At 41.2% G+C, this 27144-nt stretch overlaps 1 protein-coding gene across 5 annotated transcripts in view; it reads right to left on the minus strand.

Annotated features, from left to right (window-relative positions):
- The window catches only part of ANO4 (anoctamin 4), a 393996-nt gene that overhangs the window by 92532 nt on the left and 274320 nt on the right, over positions 1–27144 (minus strand). For all 5 annotated transcript variants that reach the window (XM_053585613.1, XM_053585609.1, XM_053585608.1 and 2 more), the window contains 2 exons: positions 23713–23844; positions 2956–3062 (listed from right to left, as the gene is read on the minus strand). In XM_053585613.1, the coding sequence (XP_053441588.1) occupies positions 2956–3062; positions 23713–23844 (239 nt within the window). The remainder of the gene's footprint in view (positions 1–2955; positions 3063–23712; positions 23845–27144) is intronic.

Below are 27144 nucleotides of genomic sequence, written 5' to 3' on the forward strand. Positions count from 1 at the left end.
TATTCCTAAGCATTGTGGTTTTTTGTTTCTTTTGTTTTGTTTTGGAGACAATTTCTCTCTGTCTACTGCGATGGCCTTAGCCTAGCTCACAGCAACTTTAGGCTCCTGGGTTCAAGGGATCCTCCTGCCTCATCCTCCCGAGTAGTTGGGACTACAGGCACCTGCACCACAATGCCTGGCGAAGTTTTTCTGTTTAGTAGAAACAGGGTCTCGCTCTTGCTCAGGTTGTTCTGGAACGCCCAAGATCAAGCAATCCTTTCCCCTCGGCCTCCAAGAATGCTAGGATCTGATGTACTCAATTTTGATATGAGGACAATTAATGACAATTAAGGTGGGGGGGGAGGAAAAGCAGAAAGAGGGAAGGAGGGAGGGAGTGGGGCCTGGTGTGTGTCACACTTTCTGGGGGCAAGACATGATTGCAAGAGGGACTTTACCTAACAATTGCAATCAGTGTAACCTGGCTTAGTGTACCCTCAATAATCCCCAACAATAAAGAAAAAAAAAAAAAGAATGCTAGGATTATAGGTGTGAGCCACCATGCCCAGCCGTGACTGGGATTGCTTTTGTTTTGATTCTTCCTGGTGGTCTCAGTAATTTCACTTTTACTGATTTGCTTTATAGTGTGTTCATGACACAATGTTAACTGAAAAAAAGTACGACAAAAAGGTATGTATAGCACATCCTAAGTTTGTTAAAAGAAAATAAGACAACATATGGATGGATAAGAAATATAAAAAAGTAACCAAGGTAATATTTAAATTAGTATACAAATGTTAACAGTCATTCTTTTTAGATGCTAGGTTTTTATGTCATTGAAAAAAATATGAAAAGAGAACAAAAGAAGAATTGTCTATGATTAATTATCAAATAGACATCCCCAATAGAGTTGCCATAGGAATTCAGAAGAGGGAAGAATTCTTTCAAGCTGGAATGGTCACAGAGGACTTCATGGAGAATCTGTGTCCTAATGATGGATGACTAATGCTGAGAACATGAGGATGTGTTCAACGACAACTCCATCCAGGGTAAGGAAGACCTAAATCATGCTCAAAGTCACCATACCCACCTAGCTTGACTCTCACTAAATGTAATATCCCGGTGTCTCCTATCCAAAGGAGACAGCTATCTATTTCTCCCTATTATATTTTAACTTGTGCAACACGAGGTCAAAGCAGATTTCTTTTGGCAGCTTCATGATGCTGGTGACTCACACTGAGCTTGCGTTCAACTCCACTTTCCAATCTGTTCCTCTCATGATGTTGAGCAACATTTCTCCTACACGGTACCAAGATAGTTGTTCCGCTGAATTTGAACATAAGGCTTTTCCTTTGCATATTATTAAATGTCATCATCTTGCTGTGCCGAGAGTTCTGAACCACTGAGTTCTTTTAGGTTTCTTACTCCAATGGCTGACATCCTTGATACATCCTTCTGACTTCACCTGGCCTAATAGCTCGATGAGCAGGTCTTCTGGACTTTGTGCCAGAGATTAATTTATTTCCCCTCAGCTCCAAATGGACCCTCATCGCTTTCTTTGCAATAATGCAGCTGGATCTTGTAAATATTTCTCCTTTGCCAGCTGGTCCACTGTTAAGCTTTGTCAACTCTGGAGGGATACTGGAGGAGGAAAAGGGTTTCCTGTTCCTGACTCTAGTATGGTCCTCTCAGCAGCCTTCTGAAACACCCAGAAGCTGCAATGTGTGGTGGTCAGCACTGTGAGGCACTCCCAAAAGGCAGATTTCTGGGATCCCCCTGGATGGCTTCACAGAGCAGTACTCCTGGTGCAGCACCTCCCAGGGAATGACTTCCTTGGTGCCTCTCCAGGCAGCTTCCCCGATACCCTAGAGGGCAGATTCCCAGAGTTCCTAGCAAACATCTCTGCCTTCGTTGAACCCCTTCCAGTAGGACTCGCAGCTCAGCCTTGTTGGGAAGGAGGGGTGGTTCTTCCAAGGGCTGGTCGCTGTTCCTAATATCTGCTCTTCCTCTCTGTATTCCTTAGAATTACTCTTACCCTTAACCAGCCAGTCCTCGATTACTCCAATCCCTAGTTACAGTTAATTATTTAGCTTAAGCTTTACCTGCTCAAACTATTTGTGCTTTTGCTACCTGATTGGACACTGACTGATGTAGGTCACTATTAAAACTATCAAGAAAAATCCTGCTGGGAAAAGAACTGAGGACAAATCTACCCAACGTTCCTGATAGATAGTAATCTGTTTCATAAGGCAGGAAATTTGATAATATAAAATGGAAAGGTTCTCATCAAAATGCCTAAACTCTAAGTGGTGGGGGCTATAATGGAAGAGATGACGGTGTGGAGCACTTTCTCATATGTGACAGCTCATCTCTGGAGCATCCTTGCCTTCCAGCTTCCCATGCTAGTTACCCGTCATTACGTTACCCATCACTAAGAACAAGTTCAAAGTTCTTGTTCTCAGCAACCCTTTCCCTGGTCACCAAATCTCAATTAGCCTGAACTCACTCCCATTCTTTACCAGTCTATCTCTGTAATGTGACTCATTTTTTTTTTCATTAAATCATAGCTGTGTACATTGATACGATCATGGAGGACTCATTTCAATGTCTTTATGTTCCTTATTGTATTTCCTGATTTGTTTATTGTCTGCTTTTAACTTCTTGAAAATAAGCTCCAGGAGAAAACTACGCTTCTCTCCCCAATGTCTAGCTCAGTATCTAGCACACAATGGATACTCCATAGATACTTGTTGAAATGAGGGAATTTCTCTATGATCTCAGATAAATGAGATGGCATGCTATACAATATATTTACGGACACTATGAAGATTTTATACTCATGAGTTATTCATCAAGGGAGTACAGGTGTTTTAAATGACAAGCATGCCTAGAATCAATACATATTTAACAAAACCACCGGAAGAAACCTGTAATCCCTCAAACACTACCTGTTGTTTGTTACACTGATATACTACTTACCAATTTTGTTTTTTCCTTCTTCATACTTTATTCTTTGTAAAATATGATGTACAATTCTACTCCTTGTGGCATTGTTGAAGAACGTGTCTTTGTTGTGGATGATGAAGCTGCACACACACATGAAAAACACAAGTTGAGAATTAACTGGAGGTTGTCATAACCTGGTGTGGCTCAGATGCAGCGATCTTCCATCAGCCGGAGAGAAGATGTGTCCAGCATAGCACTGGAGAGCCCAGAGATCACACCAGAGTAGGAAGCTCATGAGTCTGAGTGGTTTCGATTCTCAGAAACCTGAGCGTTAACGTCAGTATGTCAGCAAAGATCTGGAGCTAAATAAAACTAAGAAACCTTAAATAAACTAACAGCAAGTCGAGGTCTCATATCTTGTTGGGTTTTTTTGCAGCAAGGCTATTAGATGAATTCAACTTAAAATTTTTTGTTTTGATCTCCTTTTGTCTTCCTCTTCTCCCCCTGCCACATGACTAAATTTTAAGATCTGAAACTGACTCAGATGGTAGATACAAGAATTAGTAAAAGAGCTCTGGCTGCTGGGTGAGGTGAAAGTCAGTCTTTGGAAATCATCTCTCTCTCTCTCTCTTTCCTATATTCTTTCCTGTCTGGAACCCTTCTTCTAAAGTACATACTTAAGATTGCTTTCTCTCTCAGCCAATGGCTGAGCCAGTCTCTGAAGTTGCTCAAGGACCAGCGTGCATGCACTTGCACACACACATGTGCACGCTGGGCTCTCCAGCAGGTGTTCCTACTGAGAAGCACCAGAGAGAGTTTCCAGGGCTACATAATCCAGCAGAAAGTGCCCATGTCTCCCCTTCCCAGGAATATGATAGATGGTAGAGTAATAGAGATGCTGTAAGTATAATTGCTTCATAACTCGTAAAGTTTATCAACTCAGCAAACTTCTTTTGCATAACTAAGTCAGACACCATACAAAGGCATATAAATTTTGGTAGCCATCACCCCCCCCAAAACCCAGCTCAGGAGTCACCATTCCAGCAAGTCTTCCCACCCCTCCATCTGTTCTCCTATTGCAAAAGAATTCAATACTCCCTTCTCTGTGCCATTTCTTCTCTTGGAAGAACATCAATTTACTGACCATTCTGTGTTGCCATTTATTTGTTTTTATTTGTTCATAAAATGTTTACTGAGTCTACTCTGTAGGGCACTGATTATACAGTGGTAAACAAAACAGATAAAACCTTTGTCCTTGAGCATCTTACAGCTAGTGTAGACAATGCATAAAGGAAATGAGCATGATCATATGGCAGAGAAGGGCAGAATCAATATCCTTCAGTGTGCCTTTTCTCTCACTAAGACCATGAGCTCATTCAGGACAAAAGGCTGAATAATAACTTCTGTAGCCCTAAGACTTAGTATGTGGCAGGTACAAAGGTTTGTGAGGGTCTTGGGTATTACACTGGGGAAGTTACTATTAAATGTTTTCCTTCAAGAAGATGAATTCTCAGGAGTTGTTCAAATGATGACGGGAAGAGATGAACTTGGTCCAGAGAAAGCGTGGGCCAGGTGAGGAGTTTAATTTATCCAAGAGGGTTGGAATGTGAGTTTGGGATAACAGACAAAGGAAAGAAAGGCCAGAGAAAATGGAGATAAAAAGTAAATTATGTGAACTGATTTCTTGGAGAAGTATTTTCTGCCCTATTTTACTTCTCTTGGGTTCTTTTACAGAAGATTGCTCTTGGAGGAAAGTGACTTGAGTTGGTGGATAAGAGGTAAATGCCACATGGGTAAATGAGGAAGCTGCACCACTTATCCACTATTTTCTCTTGGATTTTCTGAAAACATTTTATAGCAGCAACGAAGAGGGAAAAATCCAAGAGTCACATCAAATGTGATGCTTTGTATTTTATCCTGTGCTTTTTCACCCCGTTTGAGACAGGCCATTACACTTTAATACCAAGGAAAGGTGTCATAAAGAAATAGATCACAAATAAAAAAAAGCCCATTTCGAGTCACAATTCTAGATGATAACTGAAAGCTGATAAGCATGACGGTGCTTGATGAGAAAATTCAAGGCTAAAAGCCCACGTCTCTCCCCCACTAAATGGTTTTCTGCTTCCTCCTCTTTTTACAGCACCACATTACCCTCTCTGAGCACACATAATAGTTCTCTATAATAAGCACCAGAGACAAGCTTCACATTTTTGTTTCCCCTTTCCTTACCTGTAGGTCATACTTGGAGCCTGGAGATTCTATAGTGGGAGCAAACATATGGGGTGTGTGTCATGCACTATTTTAAACACTCTGAATACATGAACTCACTCAATCCCTACAATAATCCACAAGGTAAGTACATATTAGGTACATTGTACAGGTGAAGAATCAGAGAGGTTAAGTGATGTGCCCAAAGTCATTCAACTAAAAAGGAGCAGAGGCAGGATTTGAACTCGGGCAGTCTGGCTCCAGAGGCTGCCCACATAGCCACTCTGCTTGCCTGCCTGCCTTCCTCTCTACAGCAACTTTCTGACCTCTGGAGGTGGGTCTCCTGGGGTGTCAGCCCAAGAGTTCCTCTTTCTGGCATGCTTATTTCAACTCATCCTTTGACCTTCAGCTAAAGCCATGTCTGTCTCCCAGGGTTTGACTTGATGCTCCCTCACCACCTTTACCGTGAAATGTGTGGTGCCATGGGGAAGGAAGCAGAACACCCCTGAGTGGAGGGGAAGAAAAAGGAGCTTTAGCTCTATGTGTGCTCAGCATCACCTCTGCTTTTGCTAAAGACTCTCAGATCAGACAGACCTCAGTGCATACCCCGGCTTTGCCATTTATGAAGTAGTGTTGGGGCCATCCCTCAACTTTTTTTTTTTTTTGTGGTTCTGTTACTTTATTCTAAAGAAAAGTTTAAGATTTAAAGTACATTATTTTATCTCACTGGCATCATTTTTTTTTTTTATTGTTGGGGATTCATTGAGGGTACAATAAGCCAGTGGCATCTACCCAGAAGGAAAAAAAATCCTTTTATCATAAGGACACTTGTACTAGACTATTTATTGCAGCTCAATTTACAATCGCCAAAATGTGGAAACAGCCTAAATGCCCACCAACCCAGGAATGGATTAACAAGCTGTGGTATATGTATACCATGGAATACTATTCAGCCATTAAAAAAAATGGGGACTTTACATCCTTCGTATTAACCTGGATGGACGTGGAAGACATTATTTTTAGTAAAGCATCACAAGAATGGAGAAGCATGAATTCTATGTACTCAATTTTGATATGAGGACAATTAATGACAATTAAGGTTATGGGGGGGAAACAGAAAGAGGGATGGAGGGAGGAGGGTGGGGCCTTGGTGCGTGTCACACTTTATGGGGGCAAGACACGATTGCAAGAGGGACTTTACCTAACAATTGCATCCCTCAACTTTCCTCGGTCTTGGTTCCCTCATCTGTGAAATACTGATAACGCTGTAATAAATCTCATAATAATGAGCAAAGAAAATATTTGTTATTGTAAGTCAGTAGTTTTACAGTGGATTGTCATGTAGCCATAGAGAACCAATATACTCGTCTTTTTTAGTGGCTGAAATTGTATTATTTCATAATCTAAGAAGAAAAGTGAAGGTTAATGCTTTCAAATAAATATTTCAGGAAACCTTCTTAATTAGAGTTTTAAATAGGTATTTCTTTTTTAACAAGGAGAAGCAAAGGTGATACAGTTAACTGTCACTTAAATTATGTCCTCAAATTAATGACTATCTAAGTAGGAACAAAGCAACCAATTAATTTTTATGTAACAAGGCCTATTTTGAGTTTTCTGGGCTTCAGGCAAATGCAGTGCAATAACTAACTTCTTATCTTCAGCACACTTGCTATGAGTAAAAGAATGATAAGATTATCGGATCAAATATATAATGTGGAAGTTCTGACAGCATGGCAAATATATTCAAGCCTCTTTTTTGTGTTAAAATGATAAAGTTACCGGAATATAAAGCAATGTTAGACATTTTTCCTATTCAAAAGGTCATTTCTAACTCAGGCTTCCGAACACTAGCAACTAGGCCTTGACTTCTCATGATAGAGACTGGCAGGAATTTCCCTGGGGAATATGACCAGTCTATGATTAAAGATCTGAAGACAGTGACATTGGAGAGTCTAAAATGCCAACACCTAGCTGCCCTGCAATGAGGCCCATGGTTGACAGGACCCACCTATTACTGAGAATTTCTACTCAAGTTTTACATTTCCTATTCTTAAAGATAGACAGTCAGCCAAAGTTTGTTTGGTAGCCGAGGAAATCTATGAACATTAAAGTATGAGAATAACACAAAGAGACAAATAAAAACAGAAAAAAATACATGTTAGAGAAAATTAGGCTATGTGAAGTGTTGAAACATTAACAAAGTCATTATGCTTAGAGAGTTGAGAAGATACTGTAATTATTAAAGAAAGCTCAAGATATGTTTAAAAATTCAGGTTATGAAAATAAAATATTGTAATTTAAAATATCATAAAAGTGAAAGCAGAAATGTAAAACTCAATAGAGTCATTTGCATACAAGTTGAGGGAATCTTCAAGAAAAATAACTTTAGGAGATCTCCCAGGACAAAAAGATACAGATTATCAAAGAGGAAAGGACGAGAACATTATATGAACTCAGGAAGTTCAATACCTGAAAAAAAGGACAGAAAAAAGGAGCATATCATTTGAAAAATTCAAGAGTTAATCAAGAAAATTTCCCCGATCTAAAAGGTCCCCTGAGTATCTGGCAGAACAGATGTAAACACAGAGCAACATGAAGATACGTTACTGTGACATTTGAGAGCATAGAGACAAAGAGCCAATCATATAAGCTTCCATAAGGAGAAAAATTACATAGAATTCAGAATCGCAATGTTTTGAAATTCTCAGCAGCAATATTGAATTTCAGAACTTAAAGGACCAAGACCTTCAAAATCCTGAGGGAAATTCTAGAATTCTGGGTACAGAATTCTATACCCAGCCAAACTGTCAGAATGAGTGAAGTACAATAAATGTGAATAAGTTTGCAAGGGCTGCCATAACAAAGCAGCACGAACTAAGGGGCTTAAACAACACAAATTTATTTTCTCTTAGTCCTGAAGGTTGAAATCCCAACACCCAAGGAGTCAGGAGGGCTGTTATCCTCTGAGCCCTCTCCCCTTGACTTGTAGATAGCTGCCTTTTCCGTGTGTCTTCACATCATCTTCTCTCTGTATGGGGCTATGTCCTAATTTCCTCTTCATATAAAGATACCAGTCATGTTGGAATAGGGCTAATGACTTCATCTTAATCATGTCTTTAGAGATCCTATCTCCAGAGAGGATCGCATACTGAGGTACTGTTAGAACATTAGCATGCAGATTTTGGTGGGGGTAACAATTCCATCCATTATAGTATGCAAGATCTCAAAAAATCACCTCCCATGCTATCCTTCTATCAGGAAGCTACTGGAGTGCTGAAAGAGTGGAGTGAACGAGATTCAGGAAACAGAAGATGCAACAAAGGCTAGAGACAAAGAGAATCCTTGGGTATTAGGACAGAGATCCCATAATGGTATTTTCTACCAGAAATGGAAAATAAGAAGTACAGACTGCAACTGGTCAGATGTCTACAGAGTAATTTTCTCAAGAAGGTGAAATTGGTTACATCTGATGCATGTGAACATCTTGAAATTTAGACAATTTAGACACACTCTGTCAAACAGTTGGCAGAGTTTAGGATGGAATTAATAAGTACCTCAAAAACTTTGAAATTAAAAAATCAGAATAGGGCAGTGCCTGTGGCTCAGTGAGTAGGGCGCTGGCCCCATATGCCGAGGGTGGCGGGTTCAAACCCAGCCCCGGCCAAACTGCAACCAAAAAATAGCCGGGCGTTGTGGCGGCCGCCTGTAGTCCCAGCTGCTCGGGAGGCTGAGGCAGGAGAATCACGTAAGCCCAAGAGTTAGAGGTTGCTGTGAGCCGTGTGACGCCACGGCACTCTACCCGAGGGCGGTACAGTGAGACTCTGTCTCTACAAAAAAAAAAAAAAATCAGAATAATGAGTTACTCTAGTTCTGTCAACAACAGTGCAGGAAAAGAAAATGATTCATTTTATACAATGACTTAGCTCTGAGTAGCGTTTGTACAGCAATAGTAATGAAAACACTGATATAATTATACTAATGTAACAAACTGATGATATAACGACATTAAACAGATAAGTAATAAGAACTGTGGTAAGAGCTGGTGAGAAGGAAAAGCAGCAAATCCTTATTCTCTGTAGTGGGAAGTCAATAGATTTTGCTATAATTGAAAAATGAGATAAAATGAACCTGGGTTTGAATCTTGGTTCTGTCAAACATTAACTGTTTGAATTTAGAAAAGTAACTTCTTTAAGTCTCAGGATTCTTATCTTTCAAATGGGGACAACAGTAATACCTTTTTCAAAAGGATATTTGAGATGAGGTACGGCATGCAGTGTACTGATGTTAATATCATGCTCGTAAGTGGTAGTTTTATGACTTTAATTACTAGCTCTCAATTTGTCACTTTTTTATAGGAGTTACTAACTTTTATAGCTTAAACAGGCCCTAATGCATAAGCACCTGCTATTTTGAAATCAGATCTTAAGAAGTCTTTTCATTTAATATTTTCAGGCACATAAAAATACACATGAGAATGATATCAAAGATCTGTATTCCCACTAACTTGAGAAATAAGAGTTTGCAAAGAGTTGCAGTTCCCATGTGTGCCCCTCCTCAATCACATTCCTCTCTCCTAGAGGTAACCACTATCAGGAACTTTCTTATAAACTATAATTGGTATGTATTCCTAAAAATAGAGTATTATATGTTTTAAAACTTTGTAGACATGGTATGTGCTACACTTATTCTTCCATTTGCTTTGCTTGATGGGCACTGAGGTTCATCCACGCTGATATAAAGAGCTCTTAGTCCAATCATACTCCCTGTTGTTTAGAAGTCTATTGTATGGGGACACTACAGTTTATTGGCCCATTCTCCTACTGGTGAATATTTAGGCTATTTCCAAAGTTGTATTATTATAAACATTGCTATAGTGAACATTTTGTAAAATGAACATGTGCAGGTGTTTCTGGAGGATGTATATACTTAGGAATGGCATTGGCGGGTCTAAGGGCACATGTTACACCAGGACAGGTCTTAAGAAAGAAGTAAAAGTCAAATTTAGGGGTCTTATTCACCCATATGTCACACAGCCTAATGTGGCATGATCAATGATGAACTGTGTTGCAATCAATTTGATGCTAATAACAGAGTGTGTACTTTTGGGAATGACTATCTATCTATCTATCTATCTATCTATCAATCAATCACAGAGTCCCACCCTGTGCCCTGGGTAGAGAGCCACAGTGCCAGAGCCCACAGCAACCTCAAACTCTTGGGCTTAAGGAATCCCCTTGCATCAGACTCCTGAGTAGCTGGGACTGTACGTGCCCGCCACATCCACCACAATGTCCAGGTCTTGCTTTTGCTCAGGGTGGTCTTGAGCTCCTAAGCTTAGGTCATCCACCCAACTAGGCCTCCCAGAGTGCTAGGATCACAGGCGTGAGCCACCACACCCAGCCTAGGAATGACTTTTAAAAAATAAATTAAACAAATTAAAAATTTAAAAATAAATCATGAGCTCAGGCATTAACCCTTAAGGGTTTAAGGACAGAAACTGTGATTCCCTCATCTTTGTCCAGCCCTGCACAGAGCCCATAGGATTTGAGGTACCTTTATGTCAATAATAGCTTCATTTTACTCCCATGTAGTCTAAGATGCTTTCAGAAGGAACAGAAAAACACGAGGGCGTATGATGCATTTATCACGATAGAAAAAGGCTGGAAAATTGTTGATTGAAATGAATAATTTAAAAAGTCAGTTACCTAACAAGAGGATAGGCATCAATTTGGTCAGAGGGTAAAAACCTACTGGTGACCCACATAGACCAAACAGTACCTTTGACATTGGCTAGGTACCCAACCAAGAGAACTGAGAGAGTGGACGGTACTCTGGATAATTCTAGAAGAGGAGGGGGAGGGAAGAAAAAATGATGGAGGAAAGGAAAGGAGGAAGCATGCTGTAGGTAAGAGAAAAGAGGAAGAGAGAAAAAAGTGATACCATGAAATTTGGAACACTTCAGACCAATCCTAAACTATGTCTAAGACGAGACCATGACCATCAACACATGTGTTCACATGTGTTATCTACTTACATATCGGGTTCCACCAAGGTTATTAAGAAAAGTAGATGACATTTACCAAATATTCACCACACACAGAGACTGATAGGCTGTGTTGTTGATTTTTACAATATCATATGGGTATTATTATTCCCAATGTACAGATGAAGGAATTGGAGAGAAGCCTCGTGAGACATAGAGCTAGGATTTGGGGCCCAGGTCTGATTGACTCCAGAGCCTGTGTTTCTAACAGAACTACTGTGAGCTGAGTCATTAGCCCTTGAGTACAGAAACTGTGATTCATTCATCTTAGTCGAGCCCTACACAGCGACTATCACAGAACTGGTGCCGGACACAGAAGGAACCGAAATGGACATAAAAGCACCACAATAGTGAAATTTATTACTGATCCTTCTTATGTACTATTCACAACTTAAGTCAGAATAAAGAAGAAATTATTTTTTCTTAAAAATCTATAAAACAATTTTGGAAACATATACGGTTTCTTAATTAATCCTCAGAGCAGAAAAATCCAATTTAGAATAAACCACACCATCGACTTTCCGCTAATGAAAGTGCTACTATAACTCAGTCATAGTAGGGTTTTGTTTGAATTACTTAGGCAATTGTCACTGCATACATTTATTATTCAGTGACTCATCCACGGCTTCCATCTTTAGTCTGGTCTTGGATGTGGGTCTTGTTTTTATTTTTACATACCCTGCTTGGAGCTGGAGTGCTGACTCAGGGACAGATCTCCCTACTTCTCTGTAGCTCGTTTACACTGCATGAGCCGTAAAGTCACAGAAATTCTGCCAAGCATCTGCAAATTTTGGAAGTCAGTAAAATTTACCTTCCACAATCTTTCTGTTTTCATTTTTTTGGTCTTTCTCTCCTCTTTACCATTTTTGTGGCATCCTCTGTCTATCCCTGCTACAGCCAAAATACACCCTCCAAATCTCTTTTCCTCCCCTTATTTTTAAATATTCACATGGATGTAAATAAAAAACAGCATTGAAATGTTCATTTTTCCAAAGGACATTTTTATTTTACTTGAGGGATAACTTTAGCCAAAGGATTCGAGTCTAAATGGTAAAACTGCAGGTTTAGGGGTGTGCTGTCCATTCCGTTATCTCTCTGAGTTGTCCTCTATGATGCTGGGGCAGAGACTCTGAAAACTACGTTTCTGCTTTTCCAACTGTCTCTATGACATTTCTGCCAGCGTGCAGCAGGAGAGGGAGATTGGAAGGGAAAACAGAAGTGGAAGGGACTTGGTCCCTCTTGTCTGCCTGCCTGTTCCTGCCAATGTCACCTTTCATATCACAATGGCAGTTGGTCCCGGTTTCCAGCTTTAAAAAAAAACATATATATATATATACATATATATATATTTTGAATTTTTGTTTGAATTACTAAGGCAAATATATATATGTGTATATATGTATATGTATACATATAAATAACCCAAATTAGACTCACTCCAATACCCAGCACCCTTGAGGTACCAGCCCCAGTGGGGCAGCCTCTCTTGCTCTGACCTCCTTGGTTCTGCCCCACCTCTGCTTTTGGCTCCCTAAGCCCTAGAGGTGGTAGCTGGTTCACTTCCTGCAGGTCTTATCCACGAGACTTCCAGGTTTCCTTTGTGACACTGTCGTCCTTCCATTCCCCAGAGTAACTACCTGGGTTCAGTGTCCTCAATGGAACCTAAGTGGTGCAGGGAGCCAGAAAAAGAAACATTCTTTGGGGAGGAGGCCTTCTCTCTCTCTCTTAGAAATCACATAACACATAACCATTTACTTATCCTGCTTGGTCATCTGACAGGAATGCTGTCACAGTGTAAAGATGGTTTTTAAATTTGAATTTTGAAATAGTCCAACTCCAAGTCTGGTTTCGACCCTATAGAATTTGTCTCTTCTGCCCAGCTCTTTGCTAACTTGCATGGAAACTTACTTTCCTAAAAATATGCTAGATGTTTAAAATAAAAACATTTATCATTTCTTTGTAATGAGAACATTCAAAACCCTCTGCCCTAGCTATTTTGAAATATGCTTTTTTGTTAACTCCAGTCACCCTACTATGCAACAGATCACCAGAAATCATTCCTCCTGTATAGGCACGTATGATCATGACATGTCAATCATAAATAATACAGTGTAAGACACCATCTGAGCCTTAGAAGAGCTCACAGACACATACACCACATATAGAAATGTGCTGACACAAAACGATATTAAGGTGGGAGTATTCCTGAGTACATCCTATCCCCAATTTGCTGCTTTGAAGATATGTCCCTGCTCATGACCATGTGACTGACAATCCTCCTGCCTGAGGGAAGGGACTACTTTCCTCCCCTGCTGATAATGTGCTTGCACAGAAGACTTCTTTCGGCCCCTGGAGTGTGAGCAGAAGTGAGATAGATATGCCACACCTGAGCAGACACTTTATTTTTTATTGTTGGGGATTCATTGAGGGTACAAGAAACCGGGGTACACTGATTGCATTTGTATTTGTTAGGTAAAGTCCCTCTTGTGAGCAGACACATTAAAAGCCAATGTGTGGCTCTGCCCTGACTTTTCCCCTCTGTCCTGAGAGTGCATATCTTAGGTAGAGTTGCCTCTTCAAGATCCCTAAGGTACAGTTGCCTCTTCAGCCCAGACCCCTTGACAAAAGAGACGTGTAGAGCAGATCTCAGCTGACCCCTGCTAACATATTAAGTGACCAGAAGACCTGAAATAGACGAGGAGTGGGCCACTGAGATTTGACGGTTGCTTGTTACTACAGCAGAACCCAGCACAATCTGGCACAGTCCCTAACTCAACAAAGATAATCCTGTCATTTGTGGAGTAATTTATCCTCTCCTAAAGGGGATGGACTCTTTTTTCCTGATGGAGAAGCTGTATCAGTACATATTCTAATGGGATGGAAGAGAGAGTGAGATTCGAGAGAACAGGAGGAACCTAGAGGAAGAAGGTTAAAAAGCTGAATGTGACTTTACCTAACAAAGGCAATCAGCGTAACCTGGTTTCTTGTACCCTCAATGAATCCCCAACAATAATAATAATAAAAAAGCTGCAGATGCTGGGGTGCAGGATGTTTCTGTCAGGGGCAGAGAGAGAATGACACTGAACAAGGGAGGGGTGCGGGGGGAGAAAGGATGACAGTCAGTGGTCGCTAAGGACCATGTACGTGGCTTCCCTTTGCGTCCTTTGAGAAACTCAAGTAAAGACTGGGACTCCCTTCCCTTCTAATTCCTTTCAGCTGCTGAATGGGGTTTTGTACAGCACATGGACTTGGAAACAAGTAATTGTGGTACAGTATGGTCAGTGCCATAAGTGAAGCATTTACAAAGGCTAACAGGCCCAGAAATTTAAAGCTGTCCATACCAGACATAAGGTATTTCGTAAAGAACATGACACACGAACTCACTCCTGAGGGCAGAATAGGATTTCATTAGAGAGTGAGAGGAAATAAAACATGCCTTAGGAAAAAGGGAGAACAGTCATGGAACATTTTGGTAACTCCCATTCCCATCTTGTAGGATATCCAGCTATAAAGAGCAGGGGAGAAGGGAAGAAGCAGGAAAAGCAGCTTTGTGCATCACGCTAAGGAGTTTGAACTTTACTCCAAAGGCCCTAGGGAATCATTGAGAGCTGTTAAGCAAAGCGGCGATGTCAGTCCTTAAGGTGTTGCACATTATTCACCCATGCAGCTCCCCAGCCAGAGGAGGAGGAAGGGCTGTTCCTGCCCACACTCTGCTAGCTGATCTGCGGGCTGTGAATACTTGGAGGAAGGATGTCCTCCTTCTAATGGTGCAAATGACCTGCAACCTGAGTGTGACGGGTAGATGTGGGAGCGAGGAAAGACAGGAGGTGAGGAGACTATGGTCATCGTTCATACAAGAGCTGGTGGCCTCTTCCACGAAGGCAACCACAGTGAGGTCAGAAAGAATGATACAGGACCCAAAGGGCTTGGTGGCAATACTGGGCAGTGAGGAAGACAGTAACATTAAGGTTGGTCAACAAGCAATGGCGATGCCATTAATCTGCCATTAAACATGAAACGGAGCGTGTGGGTGCAGCGACAGGGATGAGGGAAGTGAGAAGAACTGGGTCTATCCCCTCAGATGGTCTATCCCCCCATTTCTAAGACATGCTCCTGAACAAGTGGTCATTTGAATAATGACCACTGCACATATCTACAGAGTTGGTAGGTTTAACTCCTTCTCTTCTTCAGGACCACTCTAGTAGAGGAGTCAGAAGTGCCTGGCCAGTCCCTGGCCTTCACAGGGCTCCGAAATGGTTCTCCCTAGCTACTAAGCATGGTTTACTCGGGTAAGTTGACTTACCTTCTCTGTGTCCTGTTTCTTCTTTCTAAGTGGAAGTAACAATACTACTAGTCTCTTGGTGTCTAGTAAGCCCTCAATAACTGCTGGCTACAATATCATAGAAGCAGCATGGGTTTGCAGCTAGACAGAGTTGGGTTCTAACCCCTAAGTCTACTTGCTACTGTGTGGCTCTGGATAAAATATTTAATATCTCTGAGCCCCTATTCCCCCTTCTGTAAGATTTATGTCACCGGCTTGTTGTAAGGGTCACAAGGCATAATAAGGAAGCCCATGTAGTGCAGAGCCTGGCTCAGAGCAGCCATCTGTGTGGCTCTGTGATTTTATCACCTCTGTTCTTCCTCATTCCTGATCACCACTGCCGTTCCCGGGACTTCATGCCCGTGATGACACATGTCCCCTTCACCAACACATGGGATCCTGGTCCCCTTCCTTCCCCTTCGTGCTCACCTTCCTTATTTTATTGTTCCTAAATTTAGCAAATCTTTTACCATTTTGATGAGAAAAATAGCCTCTGGACCATTCAATTTCACATGCTCAAGTTAAAAATTTCAAAAAATATTTACAGGGCAGCACCTGTGGCTCGAAGGAGTAGGGCACCAGCCCCATATGCTGGAGGTGGTGGGTTCAAACCCAGCCCCGGCCAAAAACTGACAAAGAAAAAAAAATTACATGTACAAATACACATCTGAACACATAGTAACAAGTATATTTTTCTACTGCGGTCTAATAGTTGGCAATTGACATCAAAAGTATCTGTGGAATGAGCACGCTGATAAATGGAAAAACCAACTATGTATTGACAGAGAGATTAATACAATAAAACATCTAAGTGACTTATTTATAGATGGTCCACAAATACTAAGATAACACATCCAATTACCTCGTTAACCCTCAGATACCCAGACATATGCTTTTCCCACGTGAGTAGGTGACCTCTTTGTCCCTTTAACTAAAGTCATTATGTCCTACTTAAAAGGAGGCACAGAAGCACACATCTCAGGCTGCGTGGCTTGTTGCGTGTTCGGTTCAGTTTAAACCTTTCCAGAACACAGGTACGTTTCCCCTGACTCTGCAGATCAATACAAACAACTTGCATATTGAAGAGCCTAATGCCAAATAAGTAACCGCAATAAAACAAGTGTTCTGAGAATGCTTTGAGTCTCGGGGCACTCACAGAACGTTAATCCTGCCTAAATCAATCTCGGTATCTCTTTGCCTGAAGGATTCTCTACGGATTTCAGATCGATGAAAACAACCGAAAATCTCCAGATGCTCTGAAAAGAAAATACATAAAGGATACCTGCCAGGAAGGATCAGCATCTCCAAATTCTTCTACCGAGAGGGTTTCAAAGGCAAACAGGCACAAGTCACTGAGACGTAAATGTGAAATGGCGAAATAGCTGCTGTTTAGTTTAAAAGTACTGCTATTCCAGTTCTAGTTTAACCTCACTTTTCATGGGTTTTTATTTAAAAAAAAAAAAATAAAATAATGGTAATGATAAAAGTAAAGAGAACGGAGGGAAGGACCTTTTTCTCTCTGCCTGTATCTAGCACATTTTTCCGAAAGGCAACTCAAAATTCATTTATTTCTTGACAGAATATTCTACAAATCTATTATAAACATGACTCTTTTCCATATTTCCTTTTTTTGTCTTCCAGCAGAGAACCTTTATTACAGGTTTTGACCTTAGAAAGTAATTGCCTCAAGGGTGTTACTGCTGATGCCATTTTAAGCATAAAGGGCAGTGCTACTTAAACAGGGTGACATTCACGGGCAAGGAGGAATAAATTAATTCTCCAATGGCCTTGTCTGTCATTGTCATCAGATTCAGACTGGAGTTTATCATGGAGAGGGGGTGGTCCTGCCTGAGGTTGGCAAGACAACAGAACAGGGTTTCTCTAGGTTGTGGGGAGGGGTGTGATTGTGCGCCCACCCCACTTCCACCCCTGGGGAAATGTGGCAATGTCTGGAAGCGGTTTTTTGATTGTCACAATTAAGTGAGAGGTGGATGCTACTGGCTCTAGTGGGTAGAGGCCAAGGATGCTACTAATGTTCTCAATGGACGAGACAGCTCCCACGACAAAGAGTTGTTTAGCCTCAAAGGTCAATGGTCCTGAGGTTGAAAAACTCTGAAAGTGCAATGCTCAGAGTGTGAGATCGCGGGCCTTCCCATCTGAACCTGAATTCCTGCTCTGTCACTGTTTATTCAGCAAACCTGCTTCCATTTTTCTCCTAGGCATACAAGTAGATTAGTTATCCCAGCATTTCTTGAGCTAGTGGTAACCACATGAGGATTGTTTGCTCCGGTCTATAAAACGTGGATCAAAGCGTTGTATACCACTTGTAAGCCTGGCCCATAAAATGTTCCTTAAAGAACCCACTCATCTTCCTAGTGCTTTGTCTGTAAGGAATCTAGGGGATGGCAGATAGAAGGATCTTAGATGTCTGTATGACTGTATGAGATAGAGATGATGTTGTGTCTCCTCCTCCCAGGGTGACCCACACTGGGCAGTAATGCACATTACAAATACATTTCTACAGGGTGAAACCACTGATGTTTGGGGTGGGGATTAGGCAAGAGGCCTAACGTAGGTGTTCTTTAACCTTTTTGGGCTCCACTTTCCTCATCTGTAAAACAGTGAAGATAAAGGTGTCTCCACCCTCATAGGGTTATTACAAGAATTAAATTTCTTAGTGTCTGGAATGTGTAAGAATTTTCCTACCTGTAGGCTCACCTTTGGTAAAACCATATAAAATGACCAAACAGCATTTGTATGTTGACTTACATGCACCCACAGGTTTTATTTTATTTCTTCTTAAATACAGATATATTTTCAAATAGAATGCTAGGCTATTTGCCTTATAATTGTTTCTCAATTTTAATTTCTTTGTAAAATGCAGTTCAAAGTATAAAAGTTTACAATTAGATTATTCTGTCCTATTACTTTTATTTTTACTCTATTCATTTAACAGACAAGTACTGTGCATGACTGTACACTGGGCATTATGCTGGGTGTCGGAGATGCAATTGTGAGAAAAACCAGATATGGCCTCTGCTTCCAGTAGATGGTCTACCTGGAGAGATGAGCATCAATCATCTAATACTTAAATAATTAAAAAAATTCAAATGTGAAGAATGTTATACAGGAAACATGTGCTAAAAGAGTGCAGAGCAGAGACCTGAAATGATTGGTGGGGAGTGATGGAGTATGGGGAGAATTCTGGGGACTTTTTACAGCTGAGAGCTGAATGGGAAGAGCATTTCAGGAAACAGAACAGCAGGTGCAAATGTCTTGGGGCAGAGTACATCCAAAGAACCTCAAAAGGACAATAGAGATTCAGAGGGGGACAGATGGAGGTGGGTGATGAGTTACCACTTAGTGGTATTACCTGTTAGTTTGGTAATGGATGACCTAAAAGCCCTGACTTCATCACTACACGATCTATGCCTGTAACAAAATTGCACTTGTACCCCATACATTTATACAAATAAAGACATATTTTAAACACCCCTAAGAATTGAGACAGGTTGTATGTGTCTGGATCATAACAAATGCAGGGTAGAAGGCAGGAAGGGCAGATAAGGCTGGAAGGGAGGTGGCAGCGTGGCGAGGCCATTCGAGGGATTGCAAGTCACAGCAATAATTTTGGTGTTATGTGGAATGTAAATGTCTTAGCACAATAACTAAGAAAATGCCAGGAAGGCTATGTTAACCAGTGTGATGAAAATGTCTCAAACGTTATTGTACCCTCAATGAATCCCCAACAATAAAAAAAAAAAAAAAAATATATAGCTATGCACAAAAAAAAAAAAAAAAAAAAAAGGTTAGGCATAAAAAAGGCATTTAAAGGAACTTCAGAGACCATCCGTTCTAATCCAGTCCTCCTGAGTACTGAATTTGTTTCTCATACAACTTTTGGAGTATAAGTTCCTTCAAATGAATCCCTTAAGAATTGTGCTCATTAATGTATATCTATATGTATGTGTAGAAAATATTTTGGAACAGAATTGGTTCTAAATAAAGTGTTAAAAAAAAAAAGAAAATGTCTCAAACGGTCTATGAAACCAGGGTAGGGTGCCCCATGATTGCATTAATGTACACAGCTATGATTCAATAAAAAAATAATAATAATTTTGGTGTTTATTCTAAGGTTTTTAAACAGGGTGAAGTGACAGGATCAGAGGTACATTTTGAAAACATCGTTCTGTATGTACTCGGGAGAATGAATTAGAGGCGGGTGAGAGGAGAGCCAGGGAAACCTGTTCACATTCTTTCTGGGTTTCATAAATGAAATCATGGGAGGAAAGATGGGGGAGAAGTTGCTCGAATAAAGAGACACGTAGGATGTAAAACCATCAGTCCCTGGAGATGTACGATGTGGGAAGGAGGCAGGAGAGAGGAGCCCAGAATAGCTTCCAGAGCCAGTTTCAGCAAGTAGATCAGAGCGGTTTACTGAGGCAGGGAACAGGGAGGTGGACCACATTTGAGGAGAAGGGGTCTTGAATTGGGTTTGAGATGAGCGTGCAGTCCGCTGACTTCACATCATCTTTACTCTTCACTTGCATCACTCTCCTATTTTTGGTTCTATCCATTCATTGACTTGTTTTTCACTGAACACATCATTATTAAGCACCTCCCAAGTGAGTGAGTGAGACACGCCTAGTCTTTCAAGGTGTTTGTATAGTCTAAGAAAGCAATTAAAGCGGATGGTGCTATTAAGAAAAAGAAAAGTATGGCAAAAATACAGAAGAGTGAAACTCAACCTCAGTTGGGGGTGGAGTTAGAAATCATAGCAGGTTTTCTGGCAGCAATGTCTCTGATAAAACCTGAAAGAAGGGCTCCTCATGAAAAGGCATTTCAGCAAAAAGAAGGAGATTGTGTAGACAGGAGACTGAAGAGTTGGAAGGTGATTTAAAAAGGTAAAAACAGCTCATAGAAGCAAGAGTTCGTGAGTTAATTCAGTTAGTGGTTTTTCCTGAGAACAAAGTATTCTCAAGGCTCTTTCCCATGTTGATCATTATTTATTAAATCTTCAATTCTTTCTATTTTTCCTATACTTTTCACACCCTTGCCCCACCCTACCCCCCAACTCAACATACCTAAATTTCTATTATTCTCTTTTATTCCAAGACAAACACAGTATGAAGCATTCTGTAAACTAAGAAGTTGCCTGGGACTTTAGACTGTATTTGGAAAGACAGGATGTCATGATACAACTCCCAAAGCTGATTAACCAGCTACATCTAACTAATTTAGATCTGTTAATACTACCCTCAAAGCATCCTTAGGGAATTTTTTTCCCCCAACTGTACCAAATAATTGTTTCCAACTTGACAGCATGCATTCTTCAAATCATGCTTTGACACAGTCATCAAGGGGATGTTACCCATGTGGCACGACAATTTTAAAAGAGAAAGAATTCCCACGGATAATCTTCAAGATTGTTCTGTAATTTTTCATCTCCTACTTTGTAAGATAGAGCTGCCTGTATTCTCTTGGTTGCACTGAGGTCTGGTTCTTCAATTTGCTTCATTCCACCTGTCCCTCTGCATCTCCTTCCTTGCTCCTCTTGTCTTGCAATCTCATCTTCCATTGAAAACTTTCTTTGGTTCCAACAAGAACACTCACACCCTATACTCCTATCCACAGAAAGCTACTTGTGGTTCCTCAAACACTCCATCCTGTTTCATGCCTCTGTTGTTTTATACACATGCTGCTCTCCCTCCTTGGGAAATCATTCTCCCCTTTTCTATTTGGGCAAGTCTTACCCTTCAAGACCCCTGTCGAGCAATTTCTTCTTTAGGATCTCCCTTCGTTGCTTACCAACCTTCCTCCGAATCTGGAGAACTGAGCACTCTCTCTGTAAGTCACACTCATCATAGTGTTTACAATTATTTCAAATAGTCTGCATCTTTACTAGGATGGGGTCAAAAACACTATTTATCTTCATGTCCTATGAATCCAGACACGCCTGGTAAGAAGTGAACACTAAATCAGTGACTGTTGAAGAAATCAATTATTTGTCAAATCAATACCCAAAAAGGTCAAAAAAGGCTTTTCAGATGTGTGAGAGATATGGCTGAATACCCCTATCCCACAAGCCATCATCCTTAATTCATTATGTATTTTAAAATACTTGTAAAAATACGATTCTTGGTTCTACTCCCCCAGAAATCCTAATGGATGTCCTGGTGCGCTTGACTTTGAGACCAAGTATGGCTCTAAAGCAAGAACATCATAGAACATAACGAGCATGAAGAGACAGGTGGGAGACCTTCTTCTTCCATGTAATACTCTTTGAAGTAAAACAAAATCCCAGAACATACACCATATATTTCATTGTTTTTTTCCAGCCATCCATTTTATCCATCCATCATTGCTCTTCAATTTACTTCTACCCTTTGGAGTGAAACAAAACCCCACAGTACACACCACAGACTTCTTTATCCTGACATCATTTATCCACCTACACATTCACTCATATATCCATCCATCCATCCATCCATCCATCCATCCATCCATCCATCATCTATCACCCAAAATTTTTGACACATTTCTGTACTATTCCAGGCATTCTTTCAAGTAGGTGAGAAACACAGGGAAAATCTGCATGTAAACCAGATTCCAATCCAGAAAAAAGTAGGTAGTAAATGATTGCCTTAAAAACTTTCAGGATGAACAATATAGATATGATGAGGGTTTAAATTAGGACTGGGAACATGTCAGCTTTTATTTATTCTTAAAGAAATGCTTTTTATTTTTCTCTCAAACAAAAACTACTCATACATCCTGATCTTTTGAGTTAATATTATGTCTCTCCAAGTTCTTATTTTCTGTGCAGGACTAAACTAAGATTCTGAGCCTGGGCTGTGAGTTTTGTGTTTTCTTCAATGACCCCTTCGAATGTTCACATAATATGGCTGTATTAGCATCAATCTGGTCCATGGGAATGCGAGGCTCGGCTGTTTCAGAGGCTTATTGAATTGCTTGCCTTGAATTTGATTGATCTTACTGAGTATAATACATTTGGATGCAGAACATCTGTTTTTTGATTTTCTTTTCTTTTCTCCCTTGCCCTGTAGAGGTCCACAGACTTTAACTGATATTCTGTTGCTGGAATGTGCCCCACCTTGCACTTCCTGAAACTTCTTAACAATTGCCATTTGGTTTACCATTTCACAAAATCATCCAAATATTTTTTTAAAAACCTGCCATCCCTTTTCTCTCCTCAGGTAACTCATTTTTACCAGGCTGCCATTATAGCTGGAGCAGGGAGGGCCAGGAATTTGTGAAGTCTGGTTGCAAGTGAGGTGGGGCTGGCTTGATCTTAATCTTTCTCTTCTCATTGTTAACAATCTTTGGCACCTTTTTCTCTCCTCCTGCCTGTCCTGCCATCAGACCATCATTTCTTATCATCTCAGAAGCTTCAGAGTAAATTGTCTTATCACTTTTGCAATTCCTCACAGGCTCAGTTACTTAGCCAATTTTTTTTTCCTACTCATATGTCAAAAGTGACAAATTACTGTTCTAAGATAGTCTAATAGATGAGTCAGCAAGTGGGCTGCCAGGTGATGCGGCTTCTCCTAGAGCAGTGGTTCTCAACCTTCCTAATGCCTTCTAATGCCTCAACCCTTTAATACTGTTCCTCATGTTGTATGGACCCCCCCCAACCATAAAATTATTTTCATTACTACTTCATAACTGTAATTTTGCTACAGTTATGAATCATAATGTAAATATCTGATATGCAGGATGTATTTTCTTTGTTACAAAGGGGTCATAACCCACAGGTTGAGAACCACTGTCCTACAGCAACTTGGTGAATTACTGAAGAAAAGGGAATTAAGATAAATAAAAACCAGGAAACAACAAACCCTCTTTTCAAAAGGAAAAGGTGTAGATCACTATCTGCTGTCTAGATGCAGATGAGCTTGCAGGGGGCTCTGCACATGGTAAGTCAGCAGAGCCACAAGAGTGAAGGAGCCTGGGTCTCACCCAGGAGAAACTCATTCACCCACCATGCAGATGAACCAGCATAAATGAAAGATAGGGTTTATTACAGCAATTAGCTTCCCCTGACTAAAATGAAAGGAATATGAAGAGGAAGACTTTTAGGGGAGAAGGGTAGTATGCTGCTTCTTCCACGCACCAAAGAATCAGAGACGTGCAAGGTAAGGCTCTATCCCAGCCACACCTCCTTAGTAAGACAGGGGCTTTGACCCAAAACACTCACTGATGGATCCTTTGCTGGCTGAAAGGGGCAGTGTAGCAGTCATTCTCCTCCAGGTCTGGTAGTGTCTCCTTGTCCAACCTCATTGGCTTCTTAGGTAACCATCTCCGAAACCTGCTTATTTGTTTATCGACCCTGTGGTACATGCAAGGCAAAATCAAAGGGTACAGCATGTCAGCATCACCCCAAAAGAAAGGAGGGAAGTCTCCACAGAGCCATAATTACACACCACACATTCCAGGCACTTTCATTGCACTCATGATAATCCTGTTTTATAGTCAGAAAGAAGAGAACTAGAATCCAAGTGCATTGATTTCACCAAGTGGCCTCAATGTTATCATTTATGAAATAGCAGTTATGAGTTAGACGTACATTTGCATGCCAATAAATGACCAGGTAGCCCTAACAAGCCTTGAAGGCTCGGGAAAGAAAGCTGATGGTCCCTTAAACAAAGCAGTAGAGACCTGGACTACTTCTCACTTTCTGTGGGTTCTAGAAACTCATTTTGTGTTTGGAAAAGCTCTGAGGACAGAGAAGCTAGCTGTAGCTCACTCTGGGGAGGGGGCACTGGCAGCACATCCCAGTGGGTTGAGTGTGCACGGAGAGCCCAATGCCACAGTTCACTTCCAGCCTCTGACACCTTCACTGAGCAGCTTCTCAGCAGGCAGCAGGATCTCTGGCTTCCACTGCTTTCTTTTCAAGCTGACTCTGTGGTTGTCACGGTTCTGGGGCATCACAGCACACATGTGTCACTCTAGCTAATGCACGCAATGAGGCCAAGTCAAGGAAAACAACAACAGCATCCTAAAAGTGGTTTTCAGGCCATGGTTTCCTAGCTGGCTTCATGGAAAGATGAAGGAAGGATGAATTTTCCATCGGCTTGAGCTGGGACATTCATCTTCTCCTGCTCTTAGACACTGGTGCTCTTGGCTCTCAGGCCTTCAGATCAGAATGAGACCTGTGTCATCTACTTTCCTGGGCCTCCTGCTTACAAACCACAGATCATGGCACTTCTCAGCCTCCAGAAGCTTATGAGCCAAAGGTGCAAATCATGGACCACAGAATCCGGAGCTCTTGTGTCCAAGGGCAGGAAAAAATGGATGTCACTGTTCACAGGGAAGCAAATTTACCCTTCTTCTGCTTTTTTATTCTGTTCAGACTCTCAATGGACTGGATGGTGCCTGCCCACATTGGTGAGAGTCCTCGTCTCCTGCTTATTCCACCAAGTCCAATGCTAATCTCTCCTACAAACACCTTCACGGACACACACAGAACTAATGTTTCATCAGCTCTCTGGGCATCCCTTAGCCTAGCCAAGTTGACACCTAAAATTAATTATCACAGTAAAACTCCCAGCTGACAGCAATATTTTTATATCACTAATCGATTCCAAATTGAAAAATACTGGTAAACTGCTCCTTTACCTCCTGCTTCATTCCCAGTGTGGACCCAGCCTCACCAGGACACCAGCTCTGCCTGGGGATGGCTGTCCTTTCCCAGAACCCTAGTCCCAAACTGGAGAGAATCTCATAGCTGCTCTAGGTCCCTCCTCTCAGAGAGAATTTCTTCCCCTCCCCATTTCCCCACATAAGTATACTTAAAATACCAAGTGGCCTCAATGTTATCACAGTGAGTCGCTAAGCTTCAGGAAAGCAGCATGACCCAGTGGCTGAAAACCTGAACTCTGAATCTAGGTACTCCAGACCTAGATTCAGATCCCAGCTCTGTAAATACTAAAGGCACAACCTTGGACTAGTTATTTAACTTTGCTGCACCTCAATTTTCCTATCTGTAAAATGGGCATGAAGATTATACCCAACTCATAGGATTATGATGATGAACTGATTAAAAGACACATACAATTTTCAGAACAGTGCCTGGTGTACAGTAAATGCCAACCAGCTATTACCATTTTTCTTTTTTTCAAAAATAAGAATTTGAGCAACTGGCTTGCCTTTTAACATTTATGTTTTGTCTTGCTTTTCAATTTGAAGTTAATTGTGCTACCCCAGCATCTATAGTTTGTGTACACTCAATGACTTAGTCCTTACATGGACTTAGAAATCAGACTTTCTAGGCTAAGCTGGTGGCCTTCCCTGTGGCTCTTGGCTTGATTTTGTCTGATTGTCTTAAAACTCATTCAAGAAAGAGGATGTTGGCCCAAAGCTTTTCTATAATAGAGCTTTACCTCCCACACATCTCTGGTCTGCAGCACTAATTGGATCACACTTTGCAAAATTCACATTCCCACAGAATCTAGGCTCTGCATGCAATGACTATGAATTAAATCCAGCTGGGTACAGTGTTCAGCGTGGACAAAAACAAAGAAAGCTGTAAAAAAAAAAAAATCAAGCATAAATACTTCATGGGAGTGAAATGGCAGCTTTCAGCAGCCAGCTTGTGGCACCACAATTTAAATGAAACAGAGAGAGTACTACAGGGTAATGAAAATGATTAATTAATTGAAAAATGAAGAGGGCAAAGGGGAAGTGAGACGGGAGCAAGGGGAGGCTACCTGGCATGGTGCAAAGAAGCTGGGATTCATAATTGGGATGCCTAAAACCTGTCTCTGTTGCTTATCAACGGAGTGACCTTCCATAAGCTACTCACATTTCTGAGTCTTATTTTCCAGGGTTATAAAATGGGACTAAATAGTCATGATAATCATCACTATCATTATTTTATTGACCACATAGAATGGTTAGGAGGCTTATAAAACATGGTGAGCATGAAATGCTCTGGGGAAGCTTCTGGGCAGCAGCAAGCATTATTATTAATTTCTTGAGGATTGCACAGGACTAATGTGAAAGTGATGGAAAGCGGAGGAACTGGAGGTTTTTAAATACTACAGTGGGAGAAAGACATTCAGGAGTAAAAGCCCTGAGAGGGCTGGGTGGAGGGGTGGAGAGTTGGACCGGCCTTCCCAGTGAAGCCCGGACAAAGCCAGGGGCATCAGGTCCCATGACACATGGCTGTCCATGCAGTGTGCTCTTCACAGTGACAGGAACACTCCAATGTGGCCAGCAGAACTGCCCCCCAAAGATGTCCATACCCTAACACCAGAAACGGTGAGTATGTTGTCACACGACAAACGGGACTTTGAAGATGTAAATAAGGTTCAGACGTTCAGCAAGGGAAGGTACCCTGAATTACTCAGATGGGCCCAAGTTAACCACATGAGATCTTTAAAAGCCAAGAACTTTCTCTGGGAGGAGATAGGAGGGATGCAGTAGGAGAAAGGTTTGATCCGCCATGGCTGGCTGCGAAGTTGACAATGCTGGGAGCCGGTGATGCAGCAGCCTACAGAAGCAGAGAAGGACTTTCAACCTACAGCTAGTAAAGAAATGGACCCCCCAGTCCTACGATTGCATAAAATGAATTGTACCAGAAACCTGCATGAGCCTGGAAGTACACTCTCCCCAGTCCCCAGATAAC

This window comes from Nycticebus coucang, chromosome 3, assembly GCF_027406575.1.
Source record: "Nycticebus coucang isolate mNycCou1 chromosome 3, mNycCou1.pri, whole genome shotgun sequence".
Taxonomy (NCBI): Eukaryota; Metazoa; Chordata; class Mammalia; order Primates; family Lorisidae; genus Nycticebus; species Nycticebus coucang.